Consider the following 14,764-nt stretch of genomic DNA (forward strand, 5'->3'; position numbering starts at 1 on the left):
ATAGGACCAAAGAGAGAACTTTACTATTGCTCAGTGTCAGTATGTGTGTTACACAATTTATGTGGGTTGGGGAGGAGGAAGGGGGAGAGGAGGAAAAAAAAAAAAAAGGGAGGCAGAAGATTAGAAAAAGCAGCTTTTACAAAAACCACTAAAGAATGCATAAAGTGACCCTTGCACTTTTTTTTTTTCCTTTTTTTTTTCATTTTTGTTCTTGCAAACAGACGAGGTGCTGCAGTCCAGCGGCCACAGCACCGATGTAAGACTTGTGTAGTTGCATACAATGTTTGATTCCGGATCTGGAAGAGAGCAAACACGTTGCAAATGAGGAGTTAAAAGCAAGAGGGGTCGGATCGGGCAGGGCTGTTCTCCTCTCCTCCACATCCCTCATGAATTTAACCACCCCGCTCCGTGGGCAGTTTCTTGGAGCTGAGGAAGCAGCAGCTCGCTGGTGGTACCCAACGCACCGGCTTAAATTAGTACTCGCTGCTAATTGCACGACAGTTTGTCACGGGCAGGATTAGCCCAGCGTAACAAGGAGAGATTGGTGATAACCCCCCTCCCCGGGCAGGATGAGATGTCCCCCGGCAGCATCATGTGTTCCCATCAGCCGCCTGGTCTGTTAATTGGGCGTGATGGACCGAGGGACTCCAGCATTTAAACGAGCAACTGGGATTTCTGCGATCCTGAGCGTGACGGGAACCTGCAGGGAGCGGGATGCAACGCTGGTGGTATCGAAGGATGATAGGTTTTAGCAGGGGAAAATAGATATGAAAGATGGGGAGGGGCTTTTTATCAGGGAGTGTAGTGATAAGACAAGGGCTGACGGTTTCAGACCGAAAGGGCATAGATTTAGATCAGATACAAGATGGCAGAGGGTAAATTTAGATATTAAGAAGAAATTCTTTCCTGTGAGGGTGGTGACACCCTGGCCCAGGTTGCCCAGAGACGCTGTCGCAACTTCCCCAACCCTGGAAGTGTCCAAGGCCAGGTTGGACAGGGCTTGGAGCAACCTGGGCTGGTGGGAGGGGTCTCTACCCATGGTTGCAATGAGATGACCTCAAGACCCCTTCCAATCCAAACCACTCTGTGATTTTATGAAAAAGCATGATGCATCCAAAACCTTAAAGCATGAAAATTTCCACCCTCACGGTGCCCAACTGCACTCGGAGCACCTTGATGCCACCGATGCCGCTGGCAAAACCTTGCACGCACGGAGCAGCAAGATGTTAAGGTCAAGGTGGCCCCTGCTTTGCCGACACTCTCTGTAGCCGTGAGGCTATCCCTGCCGAGGAGCTGTGCTAAACGGCCTTTCTGAAGCCAAAACATCACCCAGACCAAGGAATTCGGCTGCTCTGCAGGAAGGAGAGACGCGACAGCAACGCTGGGCGACCAGAAAATCAACAAGGGCAAGAGCAAAGCCTGCAGAGACGGCACTTACATGAATTGGCCAGTGGGTTTACCAGTGTGGAGGTACGTAGCTGTAGGTGGGGGTTCCTTGAGCCCTGTACGTTGGCACGGAAACTGGATGTGCTCCGATGGCAGTGTGTTGTGGCGTGGTCAACAAGGTTCCTGCAACGGCATGGAGGAACACTTAGCAAGGAGGAGAGGTCGATCAGGGGAGCAGTACCCCAAGGGGATGGTGCTGCAGACCGTATCCGAGGGGCAGGCACAGCATCAACTGCCTTTTCTCCTCCTTCTTCAATTCTCCCAAATATTATTCCGACCTGAATCGAAGGCGTTGGACTCAGCCAGCACCATGAATAGAATAAACCCACCTGGAGCTCCAGCATATTTTTCATGCTCATTTTGGCCCTTAACTAATCTTTTTTTCCAATTTTCCTTGTCCCTGAAGACCAGCATCAGAGCTGCTGACGTTTTCCACCTGTTGAAGGCATCGGGCTGAACTGCAACAGCAGATGTCCGAAACCTCTAAGGACCAAACTGGAAGGGATGAGGGTTGCAAAAGGGATTGCGTTCCCTAACCGAGTCCTTTTTCACAGCTAATGCAGCTGCAAAAGGATGAATGACGCGCTTCTTGGCATAATTCAATATACAGTCCTAAGAATTGCTAATGAGGGAAATGCAGCCTTTGGTAAAAATAAATAAAACCAGCTGATATCTGTACTTAGTGTGCTGTCAATTAATTGCAGTCTGAAGCAATCCTGCACAGAAATCACCAAGGATCTGGGATACATAAACCGAGGTTAATGTTCATTTTGTCAAACGAAAGCAAGACTATCAGTAGCCTAAAAAAGGAACTCGAGGATAGAAATACAACAGTATTTGAAGAGGGACAAGCCTGCTTACTCTTCTATTTATGGAACAGACAGAGGAAAGAATAATATACTAAAGGATGCAAGAGTGCATCCCTCTAGAGTCAGCCAACTGAAGGTCTCCCCTGCTAATCTAAAAACTGAGTTGGATCAGTATTGGGAGCGAATTAATTGATTTTTGCTTCAAAAGGAGGGGTAACCACCAAGCAAAACCAGTGGACAAAGCTACAATTAGCTGTGGGCAAAGCGCTTCGCCAGATACACCCTGAAGGTTGGGTGCACAGAGAGTTTTTCATCCAGGACAAATGTCCTGCACAGGTTTGTCTGGATATGTCCCACCCGAGAGATGGCTCTAAACACGGCAAAGATTTGCCTTCTTACCTGCTGACATTGCCATGGTGGTTCCAGCGACCATTCCCATGGCCACACCGTTGGTCCTGGGTGCAGCGACCGGAGCCGGGTAGATGGCCGAGGGGATGCTGTTGGGCTGAACCACGGTGGTGTGATGGATAACGTGAGGCTGTGCCGCGTACACTGGCTGGGTGTAATAAGCTCCCTGTTGGAGAAGGGGAGAAAAAACCCAAACAATGCCGTCATCTTCGTCGTTCGATTGAAAGCACAAGCTAAAGCAGTGACTTGAAGTATAGTAGTGGTAGGACTAGGGGGAATGGATTGAAGCCAGAGATGGGTCGGTTCAGATGGGACGTGAGGAAGAAGTTCTTCCCCATGAGGGTGGGGAGACCCTGGCCCAGGTTGCCCAGAGAGGGGGTGGCAGCCCCATCCCTGGGAGTTTTTCAGGCCAGGCTGGATGGGGCTCTGGGCAGCCTGATCTAGTGGGGGATGTCCCTGCCCATGGCAGGGGCTTGGAACTGGATGAGCTTTAAGGTCCCTTCCAACCTTGACAATTCTACGATTCTATTTTATTTGGGGCCGATCGCTAGCTCGGTGTGCAGTGAGGGTCAGTCTGGTAACACGGATCGAGGTGTCATCACGGAGCTCCACCACCTGCGACTGCAGATGCTGCCCTGGAGCAAGCTGTGATGCTCTCGGGGCTGGTCCTGCCAGCAGAACCCCACACCTACCCCCCACACCAGCACAAAGGAGTTTCCCAAACCTAGCCCCTATCACGAATGGCTCTGGTCCTTGAAGACTTCAAGCCCTCAGCTCCTCCAGATGCGCTGCAGAAGCAATATTAAGACAAGCAGGAGCCACATGTAGCTGATGGTACAAAGTGCTGCCTGTGGGATGTCATTCAAATGTTGCCGAAGGGCTGGTCCTACCCATGAGCAAGATCCTGTGCCTGGAAACCTGGAGAAGCAAGGATGAAGCCAAACCTGTGGATGTGTGGGGTGGTCCCCAGGATGGATGAAGGCAACAGGAGGGATCATCATCACAGGATGGAGAGTCAGGGAGGAAAAGACTCGAAAGACTTTGGCCGCTGGCACAGAAAATGAACAAGAGATGGAAGAAAAAGGAGAAGCCACGACTCTTGGCTGACCCCAAGGTGCTTGGGAATAAGAGAAAGCAACCAACAGATAAAGCTCCATATGCAAAATAACGAAGGGCCTGACACACAAGCGGTGCAGAGGAGAGAACTGCTGTCCCCAGGACATGCAGGGACACCGCGGGCACCTGCAAACCAGGGACAGACGGAAAGATCAGAGGGTTTAAAAAAAAAGAAAGGGAGGTTTTGTCGTTGGTTAGTGAAGGCCATTAGAGATCCTCCGAAGGTGTGGATGAAGGGGAGAAGGTGATGCAGGTGAACTATTAAATTACTTCTTCCTTTCAGGAGCTACACAGATTGATGGGACAAATCACAGCTGCTGACAGGTGGGTCCTTGGAGAACGAGAAGGACACATTAAGATAAATGAAGCCCACGAAGAAAAGGAGACTGAGAAGTCGGCTGTGGAGAAGCAACTTCCCAGGCGGCGAGTGCTGCAAGCACAATGTGCTACCAAAGCATCTCCTTCTCGCTGTCGTTCCCTTCCAGGCCGTGAAAACTCTTCTTTGCTGGTCCATGGCAAGCAGAGGTGAGGAAACAGCATCTGCAAAGCCTGCTCCAGCTCAGGCTTGCTGGTGGGCACTGAGAGCAGATGCCAACCTCTCGTTGTGGCCGGGATCGGAGAGGAACCAGCAAGCAGGGATGGGTTTGGCCCCCAGTGGTTTATGCGACGCTCAGTTAATGGAAGGAGATGTGACGGCAGACAAAACCAGCAAGAGATGTTCCGCTCTCAGCAGGGCACGGAGAAACCACTCCATGAGGTTGTAGCTGCTGGAGAAGTTGGCTCTTTGACCTTAAAGTGGGGGAAAGTCAGAGACGCTGTAGGGCCAGACTGCTCGAGGAGCTAGGGATCTTCAGTGGGAAGGGGCACCAAAGGTGATTTTCCAGAGGACATCTGTCCTGTGGAGGATCCCCACCTGGAGGCAAGGCAGCAGCAGAGAAGATGGTACTTGAAACCCTTCAGCTCCTCCATGAAGACATGAATCTGGCTCATTCATGAAGGAACTTGTGCTGATGAAGGTGACACAGGGGCTTGTCCATGGAAGGTGGCAGGAGGGCAGTACAAGTCAGGTGAGATACAAAAAGCCATCAGCAAATGGACCTTGTGGGGACCCAGATTGTGACCCTGGGAAAGAGCAGCACTGAGAGCTGGGAAGGGTTGGAAGAGGTGGGTGCTGGGACCATTCTGGAGCCAGCAAGCCCTGGCAGTCAGGCATGTGATTTTGGGAGAAGAGACCTGATTCCCATCTTGTCTGAGCCACAGGGATGCTGACTCCACTGCACACCAATAGCCTCGCATGGCCATGTCTCATCCAGAGGATCCAACAGAGGAGGGAAGAGAGACACTCCAGCATCCCAAAGACCCACCAAGCCCTCCATCCTGCCAGGACATGGGTGCTCAGTCCTGACAGCCAAGGATGAAGCCCTGCAGGAACCTCAGATGCCACTGAGTGAGGCGGTGAGCACCTACCTGGGTGTACAGGTTCTGCTGTGGGTAGGCACTTCTGATGGGGTACATAGCGGTTTGATACGGATTCGGAGATGGCGAGTAGGGAGGAGGTGCGTTGTTACTCTGGGTCGGTGGGACCTTGTAGGGAGTCCCCGCAGTGTACCCTGGTGAAGACAAGAGGAGTCTGAGTTAGGAGTTACAGCTGCAGAGCTGGTCACAGAGTCACAGAACGGCAGGGGTTGGAAAGGACTTCTGGAGATCCCCTCGTCCACCCCCCCTGCCAGAGCAGGATCACATCCAGTAGATCCCACAGGAGAACGACCAGGTGGGTTTGGAAAGTCTCCAGAGACAGAGACCCCACACCCTCTCTGGGCAGCCTGGGCCAGGGCTCTGTCACCTCCCCAGTACAGAAGTATTTCCTGATGTTGAGGCTGAACCTCCCTTTTCCCAGTTTGTGCCCATTGCCCCTTGTCCCGTCACTGGGCACCCCTGAGAAGAGTCTGGCCCCATCCTCCTGACATCCCCCTTGAGATATTTTCATGTGCTTTTTAATTTGATTGTAAGCTGGTGCAAAATGGAAAACAAAGTCAATTTTCATAGAATCAGAGAATCGTATCAGCTGGAAGAGATCTAGAAGATCATCGAGTTCAGCCTTTGCCCCAGCCCCATCAACCTACTCAACAACTACCCCCAACACAACATCCACCCGTCTCTTAAACACTTCCAGGGACGGTGACTCAACCTCCTCCCTGGGCAGCCTGTTCCAATGGCTGACAACCCTCTCAGTATAGAGATTCTTCCCAAAATCTCATTCCTCAAGTGGGAGATGCTCCAGCCCCCTCATCCTCTCAGTGACCCTGCGCTGGGCTCTCTCCACCAGTTCCCTGTCCTTCTGGAACTGGGGAGCCTAGAACTGGGCACAGGATCCAGATGTGGCCTCCCCAGGGCAGAGCAGAGGGGAAGGATGCCCTCCCTCGACCTGCTGCCCAACCTCTTCTTGATGTCCCCCCCTCTTCTTGATGGCCATGAGGGCACTTTATTGGCTCATGGTCCACGCAGCACTTGAGCAACCTGAGCTGCTGGTCATCATGCACTGGCTGCTCCCTGGGCAGCACTCAGCATGGAGGAGATGCACCAGCATCTACTGACATGCCATGAAATCCATCAAGCCAAGACCTTCTGCGTCCAGCATCCATCCATGGCTAGCTGACCACAGCATCCTCCACCCAGCCTGGCAACGGCTCTTCCCACGCTGCCTACACCGAGCCGTAGAGCTGAAGGGTCAAGGCATGACTTGATGGGACTCAACTAGCACTTAAACCACCTAAGGCAGCAGTAGGCCCACACCTACTTACCCATCTCTATACACCTACTTGATGAGAATAATGATTTTCCTTCTCTCCTCCCCAGATTTCTGTCCTTTGACCTTCTATTTTTTTCGCTCAGAACATGATGGGCAAAACCAGAACTTCATTGCTGGAGGATCTAATTTCATGACATAGTATGGTTGTCTCCTGCCTACGCCGCTCCGAGCAATGACTTGCAGTATTTAGGATTTGCCGAGTATACGAGGAACAAACTAAAATGAAGGATCCTTTCCAAAACATGGAAAATTGTGTCAAAAAAAGAACCTAACCCAACTAAAAATAACCTAAGGGATACGTGGTATCAGCTGACCTGCTGGCTCTGGGTGTCACTTTGGGTTTTTGCTGCTATTTGCATTTAGTTCTGAGCTGCTTGGTGCTTCTAAAATTACATTTTCCTTCCAGAACACCCAGCGGTACCAGCTCCAGATCCTCTAATACAAGCCTGATCATATTTGTCTATTTTTTTTTTTAAAAGGCATTCCCTGGGATGAGGACATCCCGCAAAGATCTCCACTCTTCCGAAACCTTTCAAGGTATCTCCCTATCTGTTGATTTGTGCTGAACATGGGGTTGACCCTCATACCTTCCACCAGTTTTGCTCTCAAAAAAAGAAAGGGCCAGCTTTAAGCAGGCCCAGGTTAACACTACGTAACCCAATTCCTGTTACCTGGCAGTCAAGTACCAGTAAGACTTTGTGGCAAGTACAGAATCTAAAGAAGGTGGGACCCACCCCGAGGATGGGATGTCCCTGCACCAAGGATATGTGACACTTGAATTCCCAGCCTTTAAAGGCATTTCCAAAGAAGGCTCCATGGAGCTGCCCCTGAAACATTATTACTTTGGTGCTAAAATGGGGGAAAACCCTCAAGAATACTTAAATCTGTGCTTTAAGGGTATTGGTTTTTTTAGGGAAGACTTAAAAGCTGAGCTGCTGCCACGGGACACACCAGACCACATCAAGTGTGCCGTGACGGCATCAAAGCTCAACGAATGGTTAAAAAAAGTGGAAAAGGTAAAAAATCTCCTCACACCAGCAATGAAAAGCATGTGGGCTGGGCAGGCTGGTGAGAAAGAGTCGCCAGCTCTTGCAGGAGGGCTGGAAAAAATCATCCTTAGAGAAAACCAAAAGACTGTAGGATGGAGAGGAGAAGTCAAGGCTCAGCCCAGCGATAAGATGTCTAAACACTCAAATATAATGAACTAATTTACTCCAACAGTGTTCAGGGCAGCAATTAATGAAGGCTAAGATTTCAAGTCTGCTAATACCCCATATTATCCGCCCGGCACTGAAACAGCGTGAAGATAACAAGGAGCTTTCTAGGAACTCCCAAACAGCATCTCACCGCCTCCTGATTACTGCAGATTGGAAAAAAAATGTGTTAATTAAACAGCGGAACAGCTGTGACCCTTTTTCTGACTCACGTTAGCGGGAGAGCAACTATCTCTGAGTAAGAGATGGAAGCACAGGTTTGAAACGGCCACGTTCACCAGAGCAGTAGAAGCTGACGCTCCTCCATCGTGGGGTCCTCCAGGAACCCAACAACATCACCTACAGACCCACCAAGCTCCTGTTTTTCAATCTTACTGATTTTTTTTTTTTTCCTATTCTGAACTCTTTTTTTTTTTCAAACAAAGACTTTAGAGGCTGCCAGTTCTTGTCATCACACTTCATCATTTCTGATGGGGCGTCCGGAGATGTGGAGCAGCTCAAGGCTGTGTGGCTTTACCACCTCGAACGTTAACGCCGCGGTTTCCCGACCGCTGAATCACAGACAATTTAGCTACGATATCAGATACCACTCTATGACACCATCAGATACCATTCTATGATTCTATGATATTAAAAAAGGTATTAAACATAATAGTCCAGGCAGGTGTAATCTTCCATGTTTATAAATTGAGGGAAAAATACAGAACAATTTGAGGGTAAAAACGACGCGAAACCAAGTTTTAATGACACGACGTGATGGAGGTTCCTCTCAGAAAAAGCATGTGTGACAGCTTGTTATAAAGCCTAATTGCGACTATCATCTCACACCTTATTAGGATGAGGAGGCTGGCATGGGCCCGTGCTTCTGCCGCTTTGCGGTTCCGCAGCGCCGCGATTAAAAAGCAATAGCGAGCCTTTAAGCTCCAGCTTCTAGTAAAATCGCTGATTAAATCCCTCACGTCACACTAGAAATCTCGACCTTATCGATCCTGCAACACAGAAGTGCCCTGAATTGCACAATTTTTCTACAAAAGCAGGAAGGCTGCGGTGGGAGGGAAAGGTCGGTGATGAATTTTGTATCACCATCTCCTCTTGTTTCCACGTGAAGGGCTCACCACAAGCATTAGATGGATAAGGAATGGGCTGGATGGACACGGTCAGAGTTACAGTCACCAGCTCGATGTCCAAGCGGAAACCAGTAATGTCCCTAAAGGGCTGGCACTGGGACCAATCCTATTTTATATCTTCATCAGTGATGTGGCTGGTAGGATTGAGTGTCTCCTCGGCAGGTTTGCAGATGACACCAAGCTGAGCGGTGCGGTCGGCGGGCCAGAGGGACAGGAGGGCATCCAGGGAGACCCGGGCAAGGTTGATGAGTAGACCCAGGTGAACCTTGTGAAGTTCAGCAAGGCCAAGTTCAAGGTCCTGCCCCTCGGTCGGGACAATCCCCAGTAGCAATAGAGGCTGAGGGATGAAGGGATGGAGAGGAGCCCTGTGGAGAATCACTTGGGGGTGTTGGTGGATGAAAACCTGGACGTGACCCAGCAATGAGCACTCACAGCCCAGCAGCCCAGTCCCATCCTGGGCTGCATCCAGAGCAACGGGGCCAGCAGGGCCAGAGAGGTGATTCTGCCCCTCTGCTCTGCTCCGGTGAGAGCCCACCTGCAGTTCTGGGTCCAGCTCTAAGGTTTTCAGCACAAGAAGGACATGGACTTGTTTCAGCAGGTCCAGAGGAGGCCACAAAGATGATCAGAGGGCTGGAGCACTTCTGCTACAGGGACTGGCTGAGAGAGTTGGGTCTGTTCAGCCTGGAGAAGAGAAGGCTCCAGAGAGACCATACAGCAGCCTTATGATATATAAAGGGGCCTTCTAAGAAAGCTTATAGATTGGACATAAGGAAGAAATTTTTACACTGAGAGTCATGAGACCCTGGCATAAGTTGCCCAGAAGAAGCTGTGGAAGCCCCATCTCTGGAAGTGTCCAAGGCCAGGTTGGACAGGGCTTGGAGCAACCTGGTCTGGTGGGAGGTGGCCCTGCCCATGGCAAGGAGATTGAAATTAGATGGTCTTTGAAGGTCCCTCCCAACCCAAACCATCTTGTGATTCTGTGATTCTGTGATTTTGTAAAAACAAACTCGCATTTTTTCAGTAAACTCAAGCTGTATCTACGAAGGCTGCGCTCAGCACACACCCGCCCCTGGGAGCAGAAGGCAGATCCCCTGAAGAAGACACGGGGCAGAACTCAGGGCTCACGCCGCGGCGCATCGTAAGCAGGAGTAACCAGCCATGAGGAGCTCCAGGAGGTCCTACATGGTTGCATGGCCCAGTTGAGTTCTGGGTGGTCCTGCTTCTGCCGTGATCTTCCACCCCAGCTCATCCTCCTCCAGCCTTTTTCCTGGCTTTATTTTCCATGCACCTTCCCTGCACCCAGGGGGGTGAAGGAACAGCTTTGGAGCGGTGAGCATGGGGACATCACAGGGGGTGATGCCGTGGTGGGGACACCAGCTGCCTGGCAGGCCAAGGCCGTCTCTGCCGATGACATTCCCGCTGTCACCACTATCCTCACCAGCCAGCCAGAAGCAAACAGGATGCTCTAGGGCAGAAACGACCACAAAACCACAAAGCTTTGTGCCCGTGACCCACCCTGATCACAACTGGAGCATCTTGGCGACGGGATGAAATACCTCAGGCAAAACCAAGCTCTGAAACCCCATCATTAAAGGACAAAAAGCCAGAGTTCCTTCTTGGCTCTCCTCCATCCGAATCTGATACGTTGCTGAGGCTCATGAGTAAGGTCTCACCTGTCTCCTGCCACAGGACACTTGGTGAAGGCTGTTCCCCCAAGAACAAAACCTGGCCTGGGTGAGATGGAGCCGAAGGATGGAACCAATATGGGATGCCCAAGCTGAAACATTTCTGATTTTTCAGAGCTTGAGACAGCAACTCCCAGCAGAGCACTGGCGGATCCAACCACTGCTATAAGCCTGAAGCATCTCTGCAAGCGAAACCTCAAGGCTTTACCTATTAAATTTCATTTTCCAAATTAAATGCATCCAAGTCAGTTCTCTAGAAATGAGGCCAGCCTGCACAGGTCTGGCCCGTGACTGCATTATTAATCAATTTTATCACTTACATTGACTGGTCACAGCCAAATTTTGCCCCCAAACCTTTTCCTACCTTGGTACCTGCTCTTGTCCTCTCTGATTTTGAGGGAGGAATGTCACCTCCAGCAGCCCAGAGCTGCAATGGGGAGAAATCACACCCAGGGATGGGCAGAATTCCAAAGGAACGCTGCTGAATAATATCAGAGTTTCTACTAATTACAAGCTGAGATTTTTTCAAACATTTACAACTTGGTCAAATCGGGTCTGGAGTGAAATTAGACACGATGCAAAGCCCCTGCACTGTGTCAGATGTACAGCTCCTACCCCAAAGAATGGCAAGGAAGAGAAAGTCTTCCAAAGGCTTTCAACAGGGTTATTTATAATAATTCCTTTTGCAAAAAACAAAACAACAGAAAAACCCCAAACAATATTTCTTCATTCTGCAAATGATTTAATTTAGCATGAAAAGGGAGCCTGGAGCAGACAAGATGGTGAGAAATGCTTCAACCCACATGTGCAAATGGGCACAGGGGTCCCAGCCTGGCAAACACACCCCACGGAGAGTCACTTTTTTTTTTTTCCAAATACAACTGGGAATTTCTCCAGGGTGTTGACAAAGTCAATTTTAAACCTAGAAGCGGTCCCACCTCACGCCTCATGCAAGCCAAGCCCCAGCTTTCGAATGCAACACAGGGCAAGAGCTATGGGGCAGGGGCCAGAGGACATCCCACATACCAGGGGAAGCACCAGGAGCCTTATCAGGGATCTTATTGCCTCTCCTGGAGGGATTATTTGGCCTCTTAGGGGATGAGATTATGAAGCTCCACCTGGAAATTCCTGTTTGTCTGTGATCCATCTGTAGGCAGCATCTCCTCCCCCTGCCTCTCTGCTCAGCCAGCTTGAGTTTAAAGGTGGGAATTTCATCCAGGTTCCTTGAAAATCATGCTTCGGAACCCTCGCTTTAACTTATAGGGGAACAGGAAATAATCTCCCTTTGGTTTTTCTACTCATACGGTCCTGCTCAGCCACAGAGCATCACCACCACAACCAACCTCAGGATGCTCTCGGGTACCACAAGCTCAGCTTTCACCCTTTTCCACTCGAGTTTCTCCTTGGAGGGGTTGGGGCTCTCTTTTTCACGCTGTTCCATGGCTTTAACACATGCCAAGCGAAAGGAGCAGGGATGCTACCTTGTTTTCAGATGAAAAAAAACCCCAAGAGCTCTGCAAAATTTCATCCCAGGAGAAAACGGCAGCAGCAGCGCAACGTTCCTACCGAGCAGCTCTGGCAGCAGCAGGTGATGGATCTGCTACGCGGTGCCGGCGAGCACCCCCACGACCTGCAGCACCCTCACTTGTGTCAGGGCTCAGCACCCAGGACACCTGCAGGGACACGAAGGATCCCCAACCGTTTCCTGATCCCAGATAACCCCGTCCTCAAATAACCCCTGGGAGAGGAGGCAAACGGGCATGAAACAACCAAGGAAAACCCCAGAAGAAAAGGTTTATTTACTGAATGCTGCAGAAGAAGCCTGATAAGTTCTGTTCTCGGTCCCGGTGTCCACCGGGAGGTGGAAGGTGCCCTCCGTGGCACAGGAGGAGGAGGTCTGTGGCCAGGCTTGCTTCATCAGAAGTGTAGCTTGAGTGGAGACAGAGAAGAGGTGTCACACAGAGCAATGAAGATACAACTTCCCGCATTTACGTCACATTTGAACCGCTTTGCTGCCCTCTTCCTTTCCCCGCCCCAACCTTTTAAGGACAACTACCTGTAAGAATTTCACACTGTGGGTCCTCTCGCTCCACCTGCTCCCCAGGGAGCTCGCACAGTGCGTTGCAGGAAACCAGTTACCTACCCCAAACACCTGATTTCCTGAGCTAAGCGATCTGTATGAAGATCTCCACCTGGGGGACATGGCCAGCAGAGCCACCATCCCTCTCCAGATCCCACTGGTCACCTCTGTCCACAGGGACCAGTAATGGATGTCCTTTGTCTTGTTTTCCAGCTGGAAAACGGGCTGAGCCTGGCGTGCAAGGCATTTTACTCACAGTAAAACCCTCTGAGATGCTTGCATGGCAGGTACCACCAGTGGACAAGGTACTGGCTTCTGTGACCATCCCACCAACTCTGGACAGGACAGTCAGCAGAAGCAATGGCTTTGGGCAGGTGTCCCAGATGGCCGAAAAGTATTTCCGTGAAGCCAAGTCAAATAAACCAGAAGAAGCTCAAGAGACGAACCTTGTGGCATTTGAGAACGGAAGGCACCGACAGAATTCTGTCGTTTTGTGAGTCTTAAATTTTATGGAGGAGGAAAAGGCTTTATACCAAGTGCCAAAACGCACCTCTGCATGAGGAACCGGCACTCGAGGTACCTTCATCCTACACCCAGACACACAACCAACCCTTTTCCAAGAACCGTCGCTACACCAAAGGCTTTCTGGAGCCCATCTATGGAGAAGGACAATCACCAACACAAGCCTACAACCCGGTTCCTTCCCAAAGCTGATGTCCCTGGGTAAAGCTTAACACGTCTTTTCTGTTTTTCTTTCTTTCTTTTTTTTTGTTCTCCTGAAAATAACTTTGTTTCCCCAGACAGTGGCCCCCTCCATCCCTGGTTGAAGGGAAGAAGACCAAGCGAGGGTTGATCGAGCCTCAGCAGGCTCCTTAGTGATTAGACCTCGCCGTGAAGTTGTGGAGGGTGAAGGAGGAAAAATGATGCAGCTGCTGGAATCGAAGAAAATCAACAATTTATGGCTTCTTTAAAGGTATTTTTTGCGAAGGCAGAAGGTAGCGTGTTGACACACTCTCTCTACACCAAACTACTGAATTCCCCAACACCTCTAGAAGGTAGGAGGCCAGGGGGTGTCCCTGTTGTCCCCTTCTCCCCATGAGGATGCCATTAGGGACAGGTAGGATTTCCCCAGAGATGGGGTAAAGGGATTTTTAGCTCAGATCTGCCAACTCAAGAGATTTCCAGAGAGAAAAAAAAAAGAAAAAAAGGCCTTTGAGGAAAAAGAGCATCAATGGAGGCGTGATTTTGTAGGCAGGGAACTGTCTGTAGCAGCAGAACCAGCCATGTGGGGCAGAAAGAGGAGCAATTTGGGAGGACCACCATGGCCCACAGGAGGAGGTGGTGGGTTCCTTATCCTCCCATCAGCCCCAAGGGAGTCACCCATGAAGACATTTTAAAGTTGTGCTTGATAACTCCTTCTACCCAAGCAAGTTTCTACCACAAGGGGCTCAGTGCTGAGCCCCACAGAAGGGACTTCAAGACTTGGTCAGGGCTTGTAAACCTTTCTGCAGCCCAAAAGGCAAGAGCAAGGATGCTTCAAGTCCCTCCAACACCTCCATGTCTGCTCAGACTCTTATTTAACCATCTCTGAAGATGCAGCTGGAGCGCCACAGAGTGGCAAGTTGGGGATGAGCGGTTGAGGACTCCAAGGAGGAATCGGCATTGGTGCCACAGCCCAGGCCAGCAGCCACACGGGGTTGGACATGACTGCCCAGAGAGAGCAGAGAAGCACTTCTGCGGGTCTGTCGGTCCACCAAGACCTCACGAGACTGTTCATGTGGGACACGAAGTGACGATCTGCTGGAGGGTGGAAAGGCTGTACAGAGGGACCTGGGCAGACTGGATCGATGGGCCCAGGCCAACTGTCTGAAATTCAATAGAGACAAGCGTAGGGTACTGCAGTTTGGTCACAGCAACCCCCTGCAACGCTACAGGCTTGGGGAAGGGTGGCTGGAAGGCCGGACGGCGGAAAAGGACCTGGGTGTTCTAATTGAATATTGAGCCAGCAGTGTGCCCAGGGGGCCAAGAAGGCCAACGGCATCCTGGCTTGTGTTAGGAATGGTTTGGACA

General features: G+C 50.6%; 1 protein-coding gene across 1 annotated transcript in view; it reads right to left on the reverse strand.

The window, feature by feature from the left end:
- Positions 1 to 202: 202 nt before the first annotated feature.
- Positions 203 to 14,764, reverse strand: part of FAM168A (family with sequence similarity 168, member A) — a 24,182-nt gene continuing 9,620 nt past the window's right edge. Inside the window, exons 2-6 of the mRNA XM_009872990.1 lie at positions 12,418 to 12,543; positions 5,247 to 5,389; positions 2,655 to 2,829; positions 1,439 to 1,569; positions 203 to 296 (exon numbers count right to left, since the gene is read on the reverse strand). Of these exons, the coding sequence (XP_009871292.1) occupies positions 1,457 to 1,569; positions 2,655 to 2,829; positions 5,247 to 5,389; positions 12,418 to 12,543 (557 nt within the window). The 3' untranslated portion in view covers positions 203 to 296; positions 1,439 to 1,456. The remainder of the gene's footprint in view (positions 297 to 1,438; positions 1,570 to 2,654; positions 2,830 to 5,246; positions 5,390 to 12,417; positions 12,544 to 14,764) is intronic.

The sequence above is a fragment of the Apaloderma vittatum genome, unplaced genomic scaffold, assembly GCF_000703405.1.
Source record: "Apaloderma vittatum isolate BGI_N311 unplaced genomic scaffold, ASM70340v1 scaffold9367, whole genome shotgun sequence".
NCBI classification, from domain to species: domain Eukaryota; kingdom Metazoa; phylum Chordata; class Aves; order Trogoniformes; family Trogonidae; genus Apaloderma; species Apaloderma vittatum.